Here is a 20,548-nt window from a genome sequence, read left to right on the forward strand (position 1 = left end):
TGTGAATCGAAAATGGCAGGAACACAACGGCAAATAGCCGGCAACAAGTCGTCTTGTGTGTGGCTTATAACATAGATGGAGTCTCTCAGACTATAGAACTGACAGCATACGGGCTTCAATCCAGGTTGGTAATTTTACAGCTGGGATTGGACTTTTTTCTGTCTGCAGTAAGGCTGAAGTCACGGTGGTTAGACGTTGGTTATGGAGAAATTTCCGTCTGCACCACCCAGTGGGACATCATACCTGTCAAGAATTCTGGAGATTTTAGAAGAGATAACTATGGAGATAGATGAAGTTGGGCAGTGATGCTGTCCATATGGACGTTGGTAAAGCCTCTAACATTGCAGCTGATCTGGAAAGCTCGGTCACGTGGGATTCTCGGGAAGCATGTGAAGTGGATTCACTTCGGGCTCTATGACAAGAAGCAGAGGGAGATGATTGAAGATGGATGTAGCGAATGGAGGCCTGTGAGGAGTGGGATGTGCGTATAATTGTCGAGACGTGTAACTCATTATTCATGCTTTTGGCTTTTATATGAATGAGCATGGTACGGTTAGCAAGTTTGATTCTAACTTCGAGTCCTTTCCTGATCTCTCTCTGTCTTCATCTCCAGAGACAAGTTGTCAACCGGCTTCTTTTATAAACCAACACGTACAAACAAGATGGAGGAGCTCAGCAGGTCGGGCAGCATCAGATGCTGTCCGACCTGCTGAGTTCCTCTAGCTTGTTTGTACGTGTTGATTTGACAACAACATCTTCAGTGTACTTTGTGTCTTTTACAAACCTACTGATACCCTTGGCAATCTCGACCATACCTTTTCCCAACCTATCACTTGTAAAATGCTCTACCCTTTTCTCAGTTTCTTTGCTTCCGCTGCATCTGCTTCCAGGATGTGGCTGTCCTCCCTCCACTATTGATGCTCACATTTGTCATACGTCCGTGCTCACCCAACTTCCGACCACCGTAATAGTAATAGAGTTCCTCTTGTCCTTACCTCACTAATCTCCCTCCAGCTACATATCCCTGCAAGAGTCCTAAGTGCAACAGCTACCCGTACACCTCCTCCCTCACCTCCATTCAGACACAAAACAATCCATCCAGGAGCACTGCACCTGCGAATCTGCTGGGGTCATCTATTGCGTTGTGTGCTCCCGATGCGGCCACCTTTATATTGGTGAGACCCGCCATAAATTGGGAGACCGTTCTGTCGAGCATCTTTGTATCGTGTGGCACAACGGGGACTTTACAGTGGCCAAACGTTCCCATTCTGACGTCTCGATCAATGGCCTCCGCTTGTGCCAAGATAAAACCACTCTCAGGGTGGAGGAGCAAAACCTTATATTCCATCTGAGTGCTCTCCAACCTTATTGTATGAATATTGAATTCTCCTTCCAGTAAACAAATACCCCCACCCAATTACTCTATGCCTCACTCTGAAATTATATTCCATCTGAGTGCTCTCCAGCCTTATTGTATGAATATTAAAATCTCCTTCCAGTAAACAAATACCCCCCACCCACTTCTCAGTTCCGCACTCCCCACCCAGAGCTTACATTTCTGCTCACTAACCTATTACTTCCTCCTGTGCCCCCTCTTTCTCTTTCTCCCATTGACAACGCTCCGATTCTTTCGTCTCCAGCCCTTGAACAGCCCATCACTTGACTTCAGCTATCACCTTCCACCTCCTCTCTTTCTACTTCCCCACCTCTTTATTCAGATCACTTCCCCCTCCTCCTCAGTAATAAAAAAGACTCGTGGTCCAAAATGTGTACTGTTTATTCGTTCCCATAGATACTGCCTGTTGTGCTGAACTCTTCCATCATTTTGTGTGGTGTTTTGGATTTCCAGCATTTGCAAGCTTTCTCGTCTTTGAGTGTGGTAATTACGGTAACAATTATTTGGGCTTTGTTGAGATTGTACCTGGAATAAGGTGTAAAACCCCGCTCTCCATACTAACATGGGTTATACAGACCAAAGAACAAACTGCCGGAGGAACTCAGTGGGTCGGGCAGCATCTGTGTAGGAAAATGGACCGTCAACATTTCGGGCCGAGACACTCCCTCTGGATTGTGAGTGGACGGCAAATAGTCGGAGAAAAGACGAGAGGTTTGGGGATGGGGCAAGAGCTGGGGAGTGAGAGGTGGATCCAGTTGAGGGGAGAGGTGGGAAGGTGGAAATAATGACGGAGTGCGAGGTGAGTGGTGCGGGCCACACGGGGCTGCAGAAATGGAATTTAATTCCATGGAGGATTATAAGAAGTGAGAGAGTGTTTGCTTTGGAGATTCGCCAGACTGACTCCTGCAGGGGGAAGTCTCAGTCATCGTCCTCACATAAAACAGAGGCCGGCAGATGTGTGGAGACCGAAGGGATCGAGGAAATGAGGATCGGGCACAAACATGTGGCTGAGATTGAAGAGCTGCCGTCATCTTGTTGATGGTTTAAGGGACAGAATGGCCACCTCCTCCTGTTTCTCACTTGATGTTTCAGTGCTCCTGTCCAGTGAGGCTCCGGAGGAATGTAAATAGAAATTAGTGTTTATAAACATAGAAGTGTTTTCAATGAAACCTGCATAATTCCTGTTGGAGTGGGAATTCTGTATCGGACCGGGATGGGAATTGATCCCGTAACTCTAAGAACCGGGTGGTGGAGTAATCGGGACATGGAAGATGCAGAGGGAAAAACTGAAAATTGTAGTTGGTGTAAATACGAAATAAGGTGTAAAATGCGGCAGGTAGGTCGGGCAGCGTGTGAAACCGGTTCAGATGGGAGACCCTCCTCCCGTCACATGATCCTGTTTCTCACTCCCATTTCAAACGCCAATCTGCAGCACGTGAGGGTTCCACCGTCAAAGCTCCGCCCCCGCGATCACATTCCCCGGATGGGCGGTGGTTTTCTTTCCGTTCTCTGTTGAAGCGGATCATCGGCTTGGAGCCGGAGGACCGATCTTTGTCGGGAGAACAATTTGAGCAAGTTCTCATCAGTGAGTATTGAGGCCGGTCACTCGGGGTGAACGCGACCGACAATTTCCCATCGGTGAGTACTGAGGCCGATCCCGGTGTGGGGGGGGGGGGGGGGGGGAGGGGTAGAGATTTTGGGCAGTGAGTCCCTTTAACTTCCTCGAACTGGCCGCCTCGTTCCACTTCCTGGACACAAACTGCAGGGGTCAGTCAGGGTTGTAGGTCCTTCACACTGAACCGCCTGAGAGGAGCCGCTGCTCAGCCCCTGGTGTTCTGGTCCCAGGAGCGGGGTGAGTGGTGATGCCGAGACTGAACCCGTCCATTAAGATGTACCTGGGGAACTTTACTTCCAACAACCGGCTCGGTATCGGATCCAAGCTTCAGATGGATCGATGGCTGGGGTCGATAACTGTTTTACATATTCCCAACACACTGAATGCGGCCATTCGGCCGGCATTGATTGTATGGAGTGTATTACACCAGGGTCAGAATGAACTGATAGCCAACAAACATTTTAGCGTGTTGCTGGTATTTTACAATCAGTTACCATCTGTGCATAATATAAAGAGGTGGGATAAAGCTACAGTTGCAGGAAATTTCAAGTAAAAAGACGAAAATACTGGAAAAGCCGATCGACAGCATCTTGGACAGTTCCAGTTCAGATATTGGATCTTCCACCATTTCTCCTTTCTCGGATGTAACCTGATGTACGGAGTTCCCATATTTTTCTATTTTATAATTTTACATTTTCTTCCTGCTACACTGAGCGGAAGCATGGCAGACAGCTGTGCTGGGCAAGATCCCACACAGCAATGCCATTGTGATCAAACCTGCTCAGTTTAGTTGTTGGAAACAAGCTGAAGTGTATCTGCATCTTCTCACAATCTACAGACCGGTGAACCAGACTGAGCCCCGGCCCCGGCAAAGGGTCATTAGGTTCCAGTTCAACATCAGTTTGTGAATCGGAAATGGCAGGAACACCACGGCAAATCGCCGGCACCATAACGTCTTTGTATGGGTCATAATATTGGGTTAGTGACTCTGAGGGTATGGAACTGGCAGTATGCGAGCTTCAGTCCAGGTCGGCAATTCTACAACTGGATTGGAATTTCCTCAGTCTACTGTGAAGCTGAAGTCCCGGTCGGTTGGACATTGATTGCGGGGAAATTGTCATCTGCACCACTCAGTGGGACATCATATCTGACAAGTATTCTGGAAACTTTTGAAGAGCTAACTGAAGATAGATAAAATAGAGCAGTGATGTTATTTGTTACGTACCCGTGGGTATCTTATACCAGTCACGTGACCATGATGTAATTGAAGCTATGCTGGAGATGAGGTAATGGTCTTGTGATGGGGGATTGATGTCATTTTCCCGCCAGTGAGAGCTCATGTGATAGTTTCCCCCCCAACCGGGTATTAAAGGAGAACCCCACCCTGTGATGTGGGCAGTTCGTGGTTGAATTTGGTAGTGACTCCACGCTTCTGTGTATTCCGATGTTATGACACAGATTCATTTAAAAGTGGAGTTTTACTTTCTGCCTTAAGTCAAAGGTTATTGCCGTCAGTTTTGCCATAATACTGCCAGTCCAGTCATTGGAGAGTGAAGATTTGAAGTTCGGTAAGTTAATGATCGAGGAAAGTTGATTTCGATGGTAAAGCAGGTTCGACCTTGTTTGATTCTCATTCGGAAGGAATTTGTCAGCTATGCCCATGATAACTCCTGTTCTACCAGAAAAATAGAGGGTTGGGTGAAGTTTCGCCAAAGAAAGGTCAGTGCCTTTAAGCCGTTTCATTTTCTTCATCATGAATCCTTTGATCAAAACATACTTCATCTGGGAACAGCAGTAACACGACGTGAAAGAGAATTTAAATTGTTTCAAGAAGTCTCTCCTAAGCAACTGGCTAAAATTTTGGGCTTTCGTATTACTACTTCTGAGAACTGTTTTTGCATTATCGTTTTAAGAACTGTTTTCGGATTCTTGCTTTAAGAACTGTTCGAGCTGCCGTATTGCAGCTGACTTCCGGTTGTTAGGCGTTTGTTTACTTTTTGTTTTTTTAGCAGTGTTTAATAAATGTTTTATTTGTTATAAAAACCCTGTTTCAATCATATATTCATTGTTGCTGGATTGTAACATATTCATCTGAACTTTGGAAAAGTCTGTAACAAGATCCCGCATGACAGCTCATCTGGAAGGATAGGTCACGTGGGATTCTCGGGGAGCTGGTGAGCTGGATTCACACCGGGTTCAATGACAGAGAGCAGAGGGTGATGACTGAAGATGGATTTAACGAATGGATGTCCGTGATGAGTGGGAAGTGCATGTCAGTGTCGAGGCCTCGTTAATTAGATATTCATGACATTGATTTGTATATGAATGTACATGGCATGGTTAGAAAGTTTGATACTTAATTCAGGAGTCTGGTTCATATTGCAACAGGTTACAATGAATTTTCCCAACTTGCTGTTTCGGATGTATGGCGGGTCTACATTGTGCTTAACAAGGTACCATATAACTATCTGATAATAGCCAGGTGCTATGTCCAAAGAAATCTTGACCGAGTGTAGATGATAATAATGGTCTTAAAGTTCTGCCGGAGATAACGTAGTGGTTCAGAACAAGATGTCATGATGCTATGTGTGAGATTTCATTGTTCAGGATGTCAGAGTGATTCTATACAGACTTAAACCATGGTCTATATTGCCACTGGTGTCAATGCCCGGGGATGTAAAACTGAAAGGAGATGGTGAGAATCAGGTGTGACTGAGAAATCTGTATAATTCAGTGACGAGAGGAATGGATGTCCCAATAATCAGCAGAAATGTTTCAACCCACACTGCTGTAACGGCTGTCCATTACTCACCATAGCACCACCAGTGGTAGGAGGGCCAAAGCAGTGGGCGCTGTCTGCTCAACCTGCCTTGCCATTCCATTGACACTTCACTCCCATTCGAGGACACAAGACTGGCTCCGAAAAGGGAATTGTCTGCAATATAAGCGCGTAGGTACCCCTGAAGTCCCGGCACGGTGTACAATAGATGGAGAGCGCGGAAATCGATGGGCTCAGCTGGATCAGGCCCTGTCAAGGCTTCACTGGACAGGCCCAAGATGTTTGGAAGTGTTTGCCTCAGTTTAAAAACAAAACAGTGTTCTCCTTTAAACCCCAATTAATGTTTGACCCTCCTGTTATTTGTTTTGTTACAGAGCAACAAAATCTGATCACACCTGTCCTCACAATGGGTCAATGTGCAGGCAGGGGAGGACTTCCAGTGTCGTCAACATCGGGAAAGGACACGGGTATGTTGGCGAATTATTTTAATTTATAAATACTCTGCTGATTCTGCGTCTGTGTTTAATTCAATATTGGGAATTCACAAAGTGTTTGTGAAAACTGAACAGAGAGATAAGAGAGGGAGTTAACATTTCTGGGGGAAATACAGTCAAACGTAGAAGGTGTACAATTACCGGCTGCTGCTGCTCCTGTAACAGATTGTGATGCACATTAAAATAGCGAGTTACTCTAGAAGACATGACATTCTGCAGATGCTGAAAGTTGTGGGCAATAAAAAGACACAAAATATTGGCAGAACTCAGCAGGTCAGGCAGCATCCATGGAGAGGAATAAAGATTTGACATTTTGGATGAGGACCACGATGAATGGAAAGTAATGTGGCAATATCTAGAATTTCTGTTCCCTCATTTCCAGTCCGATGAAGGGCCTTGGCCCAAAACATTGATTGCTTATTCTCCTCCATAGATGCTGCCTGACATGCTGAGTACCTCCAGCATTTTGTGAGATTCTCCAGAGATTTGCTGAGGAAGGGGTTGATCAGGCCGGCAGACAGTAACCGAGAGCAAAGCGGTGGTGATGGGCAGCACCAGGAGAGTGATGGTGCTGGGTTACTATATTCTTAGGAATAAGCAGGGTCCTTTCCAAACAGAGAGTTATATTCCTGGGGACACGAAAGAGCAGCCTTCAACAGATGAAACTATACCTGCTCCTACAACCCCGGCGCCCCCGATCCCCCGGCCAAAGCCTGTTCCACCCCACCTCCCCCCCACCCCCCATCCCCACATACATATATTTCGGACTGTGTTTGGTGATCTTTAGGTTCCAAAGGGAACGTTACTGTCCAGTATGAGGTCAGTAATTTCTTTAATGCTCCTCATTTTCCTTCACAGGTCCGGGCTCAGTGATCACCGAGCTCCTGGCAAGCTGGGACGATTTCCAGCTGCTGCAGTTGACGGACTTCTACCGGGACAGGCTGGAGCAGGCGATGGAAGGACGGGTTCACGGAGTGAGTCTGGCGTTAAAGGCTGAGAAACAGTTCAGCAGAGAGGAACATCGGGTGAGTGGGAGGGAGAATGGGTTTGAATTTTCACACATCACAGGACTGATGGCTGTCGGATCTTTGACTCAACGGATATTAAATTAGATAAAAGAATAACTGGGAAATAAGTACTCCACATGCAATCCCGAACATGTGAATCTGAACCGGAGATGGAAAGAGGTGAAAAGACCCCGCGGACTGGTGGGGAGCCGCTCGATGTTCAGAGTGAGTTGAGCAAGTAACAGGTCTGTGGGCTTACAGCATTAAATGCAAATATGACAGGAAGTTTCAGTCTGTGAAAAATGTACAGAGTGACGGCAGGATGTCAGTGAGAACCGGGACATCATCAGTGAATGCCACAGAAGCCCGGGTGTGTTCAGTTCTGGGTGGAGATAATCCGTAACTGCAAACAGTGTGAATCGGGAAACATTGCCATGTTGTAACGTGTAATCACTGAAAAAACCTCTACTGGAAAAGGGAAGCGAAAGGTGTCAGATGTCAGCCAGTAATCCGCTGTCATGTTGGACACTGGCGGACTGAGGAGATGAACCACATGATAATTTCTGCAACTTCTCTGAGGCTGTTCAATCTGTTATATAAAATAAAACCCTCCAGTTTTATTTCTTCCTCTGTGATCGTTATTTTATGATTTCTGTTTTACACCATCAAATCCGGTGAGGGATTATTTATGGAATTGGAGCCACGTCAATGAAGGATGTCATTGACTGGTGGACCAGGTGCACAGTGAATGTCCCTCCTTGTGCTCTGCACTCAGAATGTACAGTCCACGTTCAGACAGGAGCAGCACCTGTCCGGGTGACTGCTCAATGTGATCCCGTTACAGAGCACATCATTTACTTCTCATTCTCTGTGTGAATCTGTCAGTCCCTGATATGTTCACTGTTACTCTTCACAGAAAATCTCTGATCTCGCTGATAAGGGAGAGCAGGCGGACAGTTCTAAACTCCTCCTGAGCCTGGTGATGGAGAAAGGCTCCCGCGCCCGGAGGGTGATGTGGGAAACCTTTGTGAAAATGTGGAATGATGTTGCAATGTTGGACAAAATACTGAACGAAATACAGATATATGGTGAGAAAATATCAGAGATTAATTCAAATTTGGATTGAATACAGCACACTTTAAAATTTTACACATCATTCCCTCAATGTGTTTAAATTCAAACAGGTTGTGATCCCTCCCATCGATCAAATCCCGCTCAAGGTTTAATCAAGGTTCTTAGTGAGCTGAAAGGTAAGTGAACGTGCATTGAATATTGAAGAGTATAACACAGGAATAGGTCATTAGTCATATAATATTGTGCCGAACCAGCTGAGAAGTAAATCAACATAACCCAACTCTAATCTCTCCTTCCTACACCATGTCCATACTCCTCCATCTTCCTTACATCCATGTGTCTATCCAAACGACTCTTAAAAGCTTCTGATAATTTGTCTCTATCACCTTACCGGGCAGTGCGGTCCATGCAGCCACGGCTCTCTGATGAATGAAAAGCTCTCCCTCACATCATACTTCATTCTACACCATCTCACCTTCAATATATTCCCTCTGGTAATAGACATTTCAACCGCGACAAACTGATGATCTCTGTCCACTCTATCTCTGCCTCTCATAATATTCTCAACCTGTGTCAGAGCTCCCCTCGGCCTCCGATGATCCAGAGCAAACAATCTAATTTTATCCAGTCTCTCATGATAGCACATGCCCTCTGAACCAGGCAGCATCCCGGTAAACCTCTTCTGCTCCCTCTCTAAAGCCTCAAAATCCCTCCAGTAGTGGGGCGGTATGCAATAGCCCAGAATGGGCTGCAGCAGAGTTCATTAAGTTGAAACTTGACCTCTGTTTCCACCAACGGTTGTAATTTGCGTACGGCGGTTAGGTTGTTGAGCCACAGGGATCTGACCAGGTAAATATGGGCACTGTGACAGAGAACACAGTGAGAACACATGTTTCTTAGAGGGAATGTTTTCAAAGGTCATTTTGAGGAAAGAGGCAGAGAGCTGGCAAGTTTGAGGAAATTGGTCACACCGCTCCAGGGCCTAAAAGTCCCTCCTCTGCGAGTCTATGTGGAGAAAGGGAGAGGGGGATATGGAAAATGGAATTAAAAACTTATATTTCTTCACACAAGATGTCAAAACCTTCTCTTGATAGCCACTGCCCTCTCTGGAACAGACTCATTCTTAACCGATTTCTAAATTTCCCACAGCAGATTATCTTTTCTTAGAGTTGGGCATCCACTGAAGTTGCAGTCACAGAATAGTAATAATAGCATCAGTTTAATTAGAAAATCAGGTAACATCCCAACTGGTCTGTTCAACCACAGAGCAGCATATGAACACACTGTGTTCACATCTACTCTCCCTAGTGCAAACACTGCTACAGTGTTAGAGAGGGTGAGACTGGGTGACATATTCCTCAGCTCAGTCCACAAAAGCTGAAATTCATGTCTGCCGGTGTTGTGCGATGGACACTGTGGAAGGGTGAGAGATGGGAATTAGGACAGAGAAACCGAGGGTTGTGGGATCGCGGCAAGGAAGGTGAAAATGACTGAAAATATCTCTAAATAATTTTGCAATTAGTTAAACTGTGACCGTCTGGATGGAAAGCTCACTACATCTATAAGCTCATCATGACTGTGAAAACGGAGCCCGGGGCAGTTCATGGGCTCAAGAGATTGTAAGGCTTCATCACTGCAGACTGAGTTGGATCACTCAACTGCACATTTAACAGAGGAGAGCGCGTAGGAAAGACAAACATCACAAAACTTATTAATATCGCATCAGCCCATGTTTATCTGATTATTCAAAGCTCTCAACAGAAATATAAGGAATCTCGGCCAGAACCCTGGTTCTGTCTCTCTCAATTACAAGAACAAATTCCAAAGATGATAATTTAAATATGGGACCAGAGATAGATGAATCAGGATGTTTACAAACTACTCACCTCTGTTAATGCTGTTCCAGTCCACATCAGGTCAATGAAACCCCTCAGTTTCTCTGCACCATGGGTTTGGGAAATCGCTACAAGCTTTTTGTTCACTATTCCTCATGTTGTTTGCCGAGGGAACAAACACGACAGTGAAATTCCTACAGCCATTTCTGTACATGAAACAGAATCTCTCCCTGACTATTGAAGAACACCATTTCTACCACTGTCATATTCTCTAAAGAAAATATGTCTACAATTAATGTTTTCCTACGCTCCCTATTACAGCCGAACATTTTGAATGGAGACCCCACACACCCCTAACAGGGTTCTGACACAGTTTGGGACCCCACACACCCCAGACACGGTCCTGACACACTGTGAGAACCTACACCCCTCTGACATGGTCCCAATACACTGTGAGACCCTACACACCACTGGTACAGTCTTCTCACATTGTGAGACCACACAGATCGCTGGCAGGGTCCAGAAACTCTGTGAGACCCCACACATCGCGGACAGGGTCCTGACACACTGTGAGACCACACTCATCGCTGGCAGGTCCTGACACACAGCCAGACATCAGACAACCCTGACAGGTTCCGGATATACTGTGGGACCGCACACACCCCTGACGGGGTCCTGACACACTGTGAATCCCCACCCACTAATGACAGGATCCTGACATACTGTGAGACCCCACAAACACCTGACAGGTTCCTGACACACCGTGGGACACCGCACACCCCTGACAGGGTCCTGAGACACTGTGAGACTTCACAAACCCTTGGCAGGGTACTGACACACAGTGAGACCACACAGACACCCAGCAAGTTCCTGATACATAGAGAGACCCATGCACTTCTGACAGGATCCTGTCATGCTGTGAGACCCCACACACCCCTGACAGTGTTCCGACACAGAGACCCCACACACCCCTGGCAGATTTCTGACACACTGTGAGACCCCACACAGACCTGACTGGTTCCTGACACACTGTCAGACCGATCATACCCTTGACAGGGTCCGGACACATTGTGGGGCCCCACACAACTCTGACATGCGTCCTGACACACTGTGAGACACCACACTCTCCTGACAGGTTCTGGACACACTGTGGGACCCCACACACCCTAGACAGGGCCCCAACACACTGTGAGGCACCACACACCACTGACAGGGTCCAGACACATTGTGAAGCCCCTCACACCCCTGACAGGGCCCTGACACACTATGACACCCCACACACCCCTGACAGGGTCCAGACACGCCGTTAGACACCACACAACCTTGGCAAGGTCCTGATGCACTGTGAGTCTCCACACAGCTTGACAGGTTCCCAGTACCCTGTGAGACCCTACACATCCCTGGCAGTGTCCTGAGACACTGTGAAACCCCACACGTCCCTAATAGGTTCCCGGCACTCTGTGATACCCTGCATGTCCCTGACACTCTGAGATCAGATCTTATCAGGGAGACTATTGTAAATGATCCCTTAGGATGCAGCTAGGGTCTGCATAATAGAATAGGAAACGCAATATAATGTAGCAGAAGTGAGAGAAAAGCTAGTTGATTTGGAAGGTTCTAAAATCTAACAATAGGTAACAAAAAGAAGCATAAAGAAGGGATGAAGACAAAAGAAATAAATTATAGGCTATCACACAGAAAATGATGGAGAAACTCAGCACATCTATGGAGAAAGTACAGTCAACGTTTCGGGCTGAGAACATTCAGTGGGACTGGAGATAAAACGCTGAGGAGTCGATTTGAAAGGTGGAGAGCGGGGTGGGAGGGGAGAGAGAAATGCCAGGCGATAGGTGAAATTTGGAGGGGGAGGGATGAGCAAAGAGCTAGGAAGTTGGTTAGTAAAAGAGACAGAAGGAATGGAAGAAAGGAAAATAGTGGGTGGAGAGAGCAAAAGAGGGAGGCGTAGTTGATCTCAGTATGGTCTGTTGTCTGTCGATGAGACCGGACATAGAGTGGCGAACGGTTTCGCCGAGCGTCTGCACTGTGTCCGCCAGAACAAGCGTGATCCCAGTGGCCACCCATTTTATTTCCTCTTCCCATTCGGATACGTCAGTCCATGGCATCCTGCACCGTCAGGATAAGGCCACACTCGGGTTGGAGGAACAACACCTTACGCTCCGTCTGAGCAGCGTCCAACCTGATGGCATGAATATCGATTTCTTAAGTTTCCAGAAAGGCTTCCTCTCCCCCTTCACCGTTCCCCATGCCCTCGTACATCTCACATGCTATCCCCTTGCCTGTCCATCGCCTCCCTCTGGTGACCCTCCCACCTTTTTCTTGCTTCCATGGCCTTCCGTCTCTATCAAGAATCAACTTCATACACTTTGCTTCATCCCCTCCCCTCCAAGTTTCACCGATCACCTGTCATTTCTCTCTCCCCCCTCCACCTTTCGAATCTACTCCTCAGCTTTTTGTCTCCAGTCCTGCCGAAGGATCTCGGCCCAAAACGTCAGCTGTTCCATAGCTGCTGTCTGGCCTGCTGAGCTCCTCCAACATTTTCTGTGTGTTGCTTGGATTTCCAGCATCTGCAGATTTTCTCTTGTTTGTGGAATTACAGGCCAGGTAGCCTAACCTAAGTGATTGAATCGTTGGAGTCTATCCTCCTCATATTTTACACTACCACCCAGCTTTGTGTCATCTGCAAATTTGCCAATGTTACTTTTAATCCCTTCATCTAAATCATTAATGTATGTTGTAAATAGCTGCGGTCCCAGCACCGAGCCTTGCGATACCCGACGAGTCACTGTCTGCCATTCTGAAAAGTACCCATTAATCCCTACTCTTTGTTTCCTGACTGCCAACCAATTTTCTATCCATGTGAGTACCCTACCCCCAATACCATGTGTTCTAATTTTGCCCACTAATCTCCTATATGGGACCTTATCAAAGGCTTTCTATAAGTCCAGGTACACTACATCCACTGGCTCTTTCTTGTCCATTTTCATAGTTAGATCCTCAAAGAATTTCTGAAGATTAGTCAAGCATGATATCCCCTTCGTAAATACATGCTGACTCGGACCGATCCTGTTACTGCTATCCAAATATGCCGTTATTTCATCTTTTATAATTGACTCCAGCATCTTCCCTACCACTGATGTCAGGCTAACTGGTCTATAATTCCCTGTTTTCTCTTTCCCTTCATTCTTAAAAAGCGGGATAACATTAGCTATCCTCCAATTCTCAGGAACCGATCCTGAATCTATAGAACTTTGGAAAATGATTACCAATGCGTCCACGATTTCTAGACCCACCTCCTTAAGTACCCTGGGATGCAGACCATAAGGCCCTGGGGATTTATCAGCCTTCAGTCCCATCAGTCTACCCAACACCTTTTTCTGCCTAATGTGAATTTCGTTCAGTCCCTCCATTATCCTATGTCCTCTGGCCACTATTATATCTGGGAGATCGCCTGTGTCTTCCCTAGTGAAGACAGATCCAAAGTACCTGTTCAACTCGTCTGCCATTTCCTCGCTCCTCATAGTAAATTCACCTGTTTCTGCCTTCAAGGGCCCAACTTTGATCTTAAATAGCTTTTTCCTCTTCACGTACCTAAAGAAGCTTTTACTATCCTCCTTTATATACTCCGCATATTGCCTTTTTTAGTAATCTTCTATTGTTCTTTAAATGTTCCCAGTCCTCTGGCTTCCCGCTCATCTTTGCTATGTTATACTTCTTCTCTCTTACGTTTTATACTCTCCTTGACTTCCCTTGCTATCCACGGTCGCTCTCTACTCCCGTTAGAATCCTTCTTACTCTTTGGAATGAACCGATCCTGCACCTTCTGAATTATTCCCAGAAATACCTGCCATTGTTGTTCCACTGTCATCCCTGCGAGGATATCCTTTCAGTCAACTTTGACTAGCTCCTCCCTCATGGCTCCATAGTCCCCTTTGTTCAACTGTAATACTGACACTTCCGATTTTCCCTTCTCCCTCTCAAATTGTAGGTTAAAACTCAACATATTATTGTCACTACCTCGTAATGGCTGCTTTACCTCAAGTTCCCTTATCAAATCCGGTTCATGACACAACACTAGATCCAGAATTGCCTTCTCCCTGGTAGGCTCCAGCACAAGCTGCTCTGAGAATCCATCTCGGAGGCACTCCACAAACTCCCTTTCTTGGGGTCCAGTATCAGTCTGATTTTCCCAGTCTACCTGCACGTTGAAATCCCCCATTACAACTGTAGCATTACCTTTGCAACATGCTAATTTTAGATCTTTATTCAACTTGCACCCTATAGCCAGGCTACTATTTGGGGGTCTGTAGATAACTCCCATTAGGGTCTTTTTGCCCTTACAATTTCTCAGTTCTATCCATACTGACTCTGCATCTCCTAAATGTATGTCACCCCTTGCAAGGGACTGTATTTCATTCCTCACCAGTAGAGCCACCCCACCCCGTCTGCCCACCTGTCTGTCCTTTCGATAGGATGTGTATCCTTGAATATTCATTTCCCAGCCCTGGTCCTCTTGCAGCCATGTCTCTGTTATTCCTACAACATCATACTTGCCAATTTCCAACTGAGCTTCAAGCTCATTCATATATAATACTTTTAATCCATTATTCCCCTAGCTTGTCTCATTGGTCCTATTGTACTTGGCCATACTCTCCGATCCCTTCCGGAGCTTTCTGCCCCATAAATTCTGATGTCTTTCTTAACTTTTCTTATTCAGTCTTTCCCTTTAACTCCATCCTTCTATTTCCAGTTCGTCTCCTCCCCACACTTATTAGTTTAAACACACCCGTGTTGCAGTGGCAAACCTGCCGGCCAGAATGCTGGTCCCCCGACTGCTAAGGTGCAACCCGTCCCTTTTGTTCAATTCATCCTTACCCCAAAACCGATCCCAGTGGTCTAAGAATCTAAAACCCACAGCTCTGCCAGTCGTCTGTCTCTTTGGCTTTGCTTCAGTGCCAATTTTTGACTCGCAGACCCGTTCACCTCTCAGACTGACAGTGTCTTCTGTCCCAAGCTTCCAAGAGGGTGAACATGTTTTCAAGAGGCCCATCCCCCGGGGTCTCCTGTACTTCAAGCTTCCATCTCTTCCTCATTGTCACCCCCGTTCTCTCCTCTGTTATCTTCGGTGTAACGATTTCACTGTAGGTACTATCCAGAAAACTCCCGTTTTTCCCGGATGAACCTGAGGTCATCCAGTTGCCTCTCCGGTGCCCCAACACGGTCCTTCAGGAGCTGAACCTGGACACACTTTTCACAGTTGTAGCAGCCGGAAGCACCATCAGTGTCCCTGACCTCCCATATCAGGCAAGCATCACACTGAATCAGTCTACCTGTCATCTCTTCACCACCTCTCCCCCTCACCAACTGTGGAGTAGTCTCCTCCCTCAGCTTCCTCGCCAAAGACTCGCTCTTTCCTCACAAGGACCTTTCCTCAACAAGGCTGCTCCCCAAGTCAAAGCCGCAAAGTTCCACTCCTTTACTGGCCGCTCCACTTGAGCTACCCCTCTATTTATTGGTATGAGTTTTTCCAAGGTCACTTGACGTTGGTTGCCCAATCAGCTGCTTTCTGCTGGGCTCCTTTACTGACCGCATTTGTTGATGATACGAAGATCGGCGAAGGGGTGGGTGGTGCTGAAGAAGCAATGCGATTGCAGCAAAACTTCGACAAATTGGAAGAGTAGGCCAATTGTGGCAGATGGACTACAATGTTGGGGAATGAATGGTAATGCATTTTGGCAAGAGAAACAATAGGGTGGACTATTACCTAAATGGGAAGAATGCTTAAACATCACAGTGCAATGAGACTTCATGCTGGCTGCTACCAAAGTTCCTCGGTCTCTGCTCTCTTTAACTCCCGACCTGTAAATAACATGGTTTTCAAACTTGTATTTAAAGCCATAGACCAGTGGTATCTCCCGTTTTCACAGACGTTGTCTGACCTGTACTCACATCTACACTCGCGTCCTTCTACAGCTGTGCTGCAGAGGACAGGCCAACATGCTGCATAACTGTGGCCAACTGGAAGGCTCTACAACGGGTAGTCAAAACTGCCCAAACATATCACCGGCACCCCCATCCCACCTCCCATCAGGGACGTATATACAGAAAGGCTCCGGACAAGGGCCAGCAGCGTTAGGAAGGATCCCACCTATCCTGCCTACGGGCTGCTTGCCCCGCCCCGTGAGGGAGGAAGCTACGTAGCATCCACAGCAGGACCACCAGACTCAAAATCAGTTACTTTCCTCAAGCAGTAAGACAGATCAACACATCCACAACTAACAACCGCACCCCACCACCAGAACGATTGAAAAAAAATACCGAGTTTTCCTTTGCATACACTATCTGAGTTTGTGCTTCACCAGATCCGGAATAACAATTATTTCCTTCTCCTTTACACTCGTGTATATTTAATCTTGGATCTGTTGAGTATTTACAACACAGACTCTTTAAGAGACACGGTACTGCAGATCTGCTGTCTCGAACCATTTTCTGAAGGAACTCAGTGAGCTGAGCAGCATCTGTGATGATGGAAGTGGGGGGTGGGTGGATTGTCTGTGGTTTGTGTCAAAATGCTGACTGTCTCAATCTCCAGAACAAGTCATTGACATTTTCTCCCCCAGCTACCCAGCCACAGAGCAGGTGCTGATCAACGAATATACTTCTTTGCGTTTTGAATCAGTGATGTTGAGAGGGGAGGGGGGGGAGCTGTGATTCCCCGACCTGTTCCTTTGACAGAATGCCAACTTCCCTTTTCTCTATCTCCACACACACCTCATCAACAATGGGGATTAAAAGTTTCTTCCGCATGAACAGTGATATCTGTGGCTGTAGTGAGAGGGTATCCAGTACGGGACAGTCTGGGGTCAGTAAACTACCAGGGAAAGACTCATCTTCACAGCACAGTTAATATGAAAATATGATGACCATGTGTTTATCCAGACCAGGCAAGCAAATTTACTTTACTGTACGGACATTCATTGATTAATTCAATTAATGCAATAGCTTTGGGCTAACTCTTGTGTCCTTAAATACTGAGTTCTGAGTTGAGACATCTAACAGTTTGAACGCTGTCTGTTCCCATTGAAGATGTTCAACAGAAACACATGGATACTCTGCGGGCACAAACTGAAACACTGAGAGTCAACACGTTCCTGATGAGGGAGAAGGTGAAGGTTTTCCAGCTGGTTGTTCGATACGCTGAGCTCATCGTCATTTCTGCTGTTCGAGATCGGAGACTGGTTGAACATGAACTGCTGGCAAGAGGCAGAGACCACGAGCGTTGGAGAGAGAAACATCTCCACGGAGAGATGGAAAAAATCCAGACTGATCAGTTATTCCAGAGCAGCTTTTCCCGAAGTAAATCCAAATCTGGGAGATCAGCAGCAGTGGCCGGAGTCGCGGGGATTGGGAAAACAACAATGGTACAAAAGATTGTTTATGACTGGGCCACGGGGAAAATATTCCAACAATTCCAGTTTGTCTTTAGTTTCAAATTCCGGGATTTAAACTCCATTAACTGCAGAACAAACCTGAGGGAACTGATTCTGGATCAGTATCCTTACTTTGGGAATTTCCTGAGAGATGTCTGGAAGAACCCACAGGGATTGTTGTTCATATTCGATGGTTTGGATGAATTCAAACACAGAATCTATTTTGCAGACAGTTGGAGAGATACAGAACCTAAGCACCAGTGCCCAGATCCCGAGTGCTGGTGTGCAGTGTCGGACATTGTGTACAGTTTAATCCAGGGCAAACTGCTCCCAGGGTGTTCAGTGCTGGTGACCACCCGCCCCACTGCGTTACATTTATTGGAAAAGGCAGATATCAGGGTCTGGGCAGAAATCCTGGGATTTGTTGATGAGGAACGGAAGGAATATTTCATGAAGCATTTTGAAGATCAGACGGTGGCAGCAGCTGTTTTCAAACACGTGAAGGAGAACGAAATCCTGTACGCCATGAGCTACAACCCCTCCTACTGCTGGATCCTCGCTCTTGCACTGGGTCCTTTCTTCACACAAAGAGAATTCCCAGCGAATTCCCAGGACCATCACCCAACTGTATTCCTACTATATTTACAGCATCCTGAAAAACCACAGCCGTGAGATTGAGAACCCCCGTGATGTGTTACTCAGGGTTGGTCAGATGGCCTTCAGAGGAGTGTCCGATAAGAAAACTGTGTTTACAGATGGAGATTTGATCAAGTACGATCTGCAGCCTTCCCAGTTCCTGTCTGGGTTCCTGATGGAGCTTTTGGGGAGAGAGGATTCTGCCCAGAGCGTGGTGTACACATTCCCACACCTCACCATCCAAGAGTTTGTAGCTGCAGTCGCACAGTTCCTGACTCTACATCCCGAGGATATCCTGAAATTCCTCACTGAAGTCCATAACACGACCGATGGGCGATTTGAGGTATTCCTCCGTTTTGTTGCTGGTCTCTCCTCCCCAATGACAGCTCGGGGCCTGGAGGAGTTTCTGGGTCCATTTCCTCATGAAACAACCTGTCGGGTGATTGACTGGGTGAAGGAGGAGGTTAAACGCCAGAGTGAAAACACGACGAGTGAAGCTGGTAAAAGGAGGCTCCTGAACACATTTCACTACCTGTTTGAGTCTCAGAATCGTGAACTGGCTCAGACCGCACTGGGATCTGTGGAAGAACTTTCATTCAGTGGAATGACACTGATCCCGGTTGACTGCGCGGTCCTGTCTCATGTTGTCAGACTCTGTGATACAATAAAACGTCTCGACCTGTCGTACTGCCACATTTTGTGTGAAGGAATCCAGTGGCTGGGACCCTGGCTGCACAAGTTCCAGGTATTGAGGTAACTTAATTTTTCTCTCACTCTGAACTGTGAAACTGTTCCATTGTGTTGTTTCAATGTAAAGGGATTTGGGTAAAACTATAGTGAATATGATTGTGAAGAATTGCGACAAATGCGATCCCCCTTCCTCCTGTGAGATGTCTCTTCCCCAACTCCGTTCCTGCTGTGTGATCTCTCTTCTCCATCCCGCTTCGTCCTGTGGGATCTCTCTTTCACATCCCCGTTCCTCCTGTGGGATCTTTCTTTCCCATCCCCCTTCCTCCTTCAGGTCCCATCTTTCCATCCTTTTCCTCAGATGGCGTCATTTCCCACCGACATTTCTCTATTCACAAATCTTCCTCACTGTGGGACTTTCTCCCCTTCAACCCTCTCCCTTCCGATCCACTCACAGGTCAGGAACACTTTTCTAACCATCGCGCAATGAGTTAGAATATGAGGAGTTTACAGGGTCACACCGACAGACTAAATTACTGACGTTCAGTGATTCCCCTGTAACTGGTCAGTGAGGGACATTGACAGTGATGGAAACGCCGATCAGTGATTTACTGAAGGGTTTAATGTTTCCTGAAATAACCGAGTGAGAGAAATTCCTTCAGACCCATGGTTTGAATCACTTTGTTCATTAATTTTGTCTGTTTCTGTTTAGTCTTGGGCGGAATGACCTGGGAGATTCAGGAGTGAAACTGGTGTCTGCTGCTCTGAGAAACCCGGAGTGTAAAATACAGACACTGAAGTAAGTACCAGACTGTGGGAGATTGTATTTACAGACACTGAACATTAATGTGATCAGTAATTGTGTTACTGGTAAATTCTGGGAATTTGTACCGTCCCCTGTCTCTCTGTGTCCTTCACCCTCAATCTCTCTCTCATTTCCAGTCTGAACCATGTCGAACTTACAGATTCTGGTGCTGAGGATCTCGCCTCCGCTCTCAGTACAAACCGATCACTGATGGAGCTGGACCTGGGATGGAACCCGCTCACAGACCAGTCTGTCCCCACTCTCCGCCGGCTCATACTGACCCACCCGAGTCTGGAGCAGATCATGTGAGTGTCTGTGTTAATGTTCAATGTGATAAAATTTCAGCAGATCCGCGGGTTTTCTGGTGATGTTTGTCTGTGATTACTGTTGAAACATTAACCCCAGTACCCTGTTACTGACACGGTTATATAATCTGTTTTTTTTTTCATCTTTATTTTTCCATCCGTTTCAGGCTGGCGGTGAATAATTTCAGTGGGACTGGGGAGAATGAACTGGAGTCTCTACAGGAGTCCAGACCCGGACTGAGAGTGTACCTGTAAGCGTCTGAATGTGTGAACATACCCGTCCGCAGGATGGAGACAATTTGGCCGATTTCCCCCCCTTCCCTTTAACTCCCGCCCTTATCTTTCCGCACTCCAGAAGCAATTCGCAAAGGTTCAGAAATGACCCTGGATCTGCGGTGATCTGGGACACGGCCCTGAAGTGTGATTTGATAATCATCAGTTCTGTGATGCAGAGTGACAGTGAGAAA

The 20,548-nt window shown here is 46.6% G+C and overlaps 1 protein-coding gene across 1 annotated transcript; it reads left to right on the forward strand.

Annotated features, from left to right (window-relative positions):
- The first annotated feature begins 2,180 nt into the window (after positions 1 to 2,180).
- On the forward strand, positions 2,181 to 20,336 carry LOC140723725 (NACHT, LRR and PYD domains-containing protein 12-like). The gene is made up of 9 exons (XM_073038273.1): positions 2,181 to 2,195; positions 4,507 to 4,579; positions 6,165 to 6,257; positions 7,143 to 7,309; positions 8,208 to 8,379; positions 8,476 to 8,541; positions 17,305 to 18,219; positions 19,937 to 20,081; positions 20,249 to 20,336. The coding sequence occupies exons 1-9, from the start codon at positions 2,181 to 2,183 to the stop codon at positions 20,334 to 20,336; spliced, it is 1,734 nt and encodes a 577-aa protein (XP_072894374.1).
- The last annotated feature ends 212 nt before the right edge of the window (positions 20,337 to 20,548 follow it).

Source organism: Hemitrygon akajei, unplaced genomic scaffold, assembly GCF_048418815.1.
Source record: "Hemitrygon akajei unplaced genomic scaffold, sHemAka1.3 Scf000130, whole genome shotgun sequence".
In the NCBI taxonomy this organism is placed as follows: Eukaryota; Metazoa; Chordata; class Chondrichthyes; order Myliobatiformes; family Dasyatidae; genus Hemitrygon; species Hemitrygon akajei.

Coding starts and splice junctions, on each gene's coding strand:
- LOC140723725 (XM_073038273.1), top strand. Junction 18,220..19,936: donor GATCCTCGCTCTTGCACTGG/GTCCTTTCTTCA, acceptor TCGAACTTACAG/ATTCTGGTGCTGAGGATCTC. Junction 20,082..20,248: donor CCGAGTCTGGAGCAGATCAT/GTGAGTGTCTGT, acceptor CATCCGTTTCAG/GCTGGCGGTGAATAATTTCA.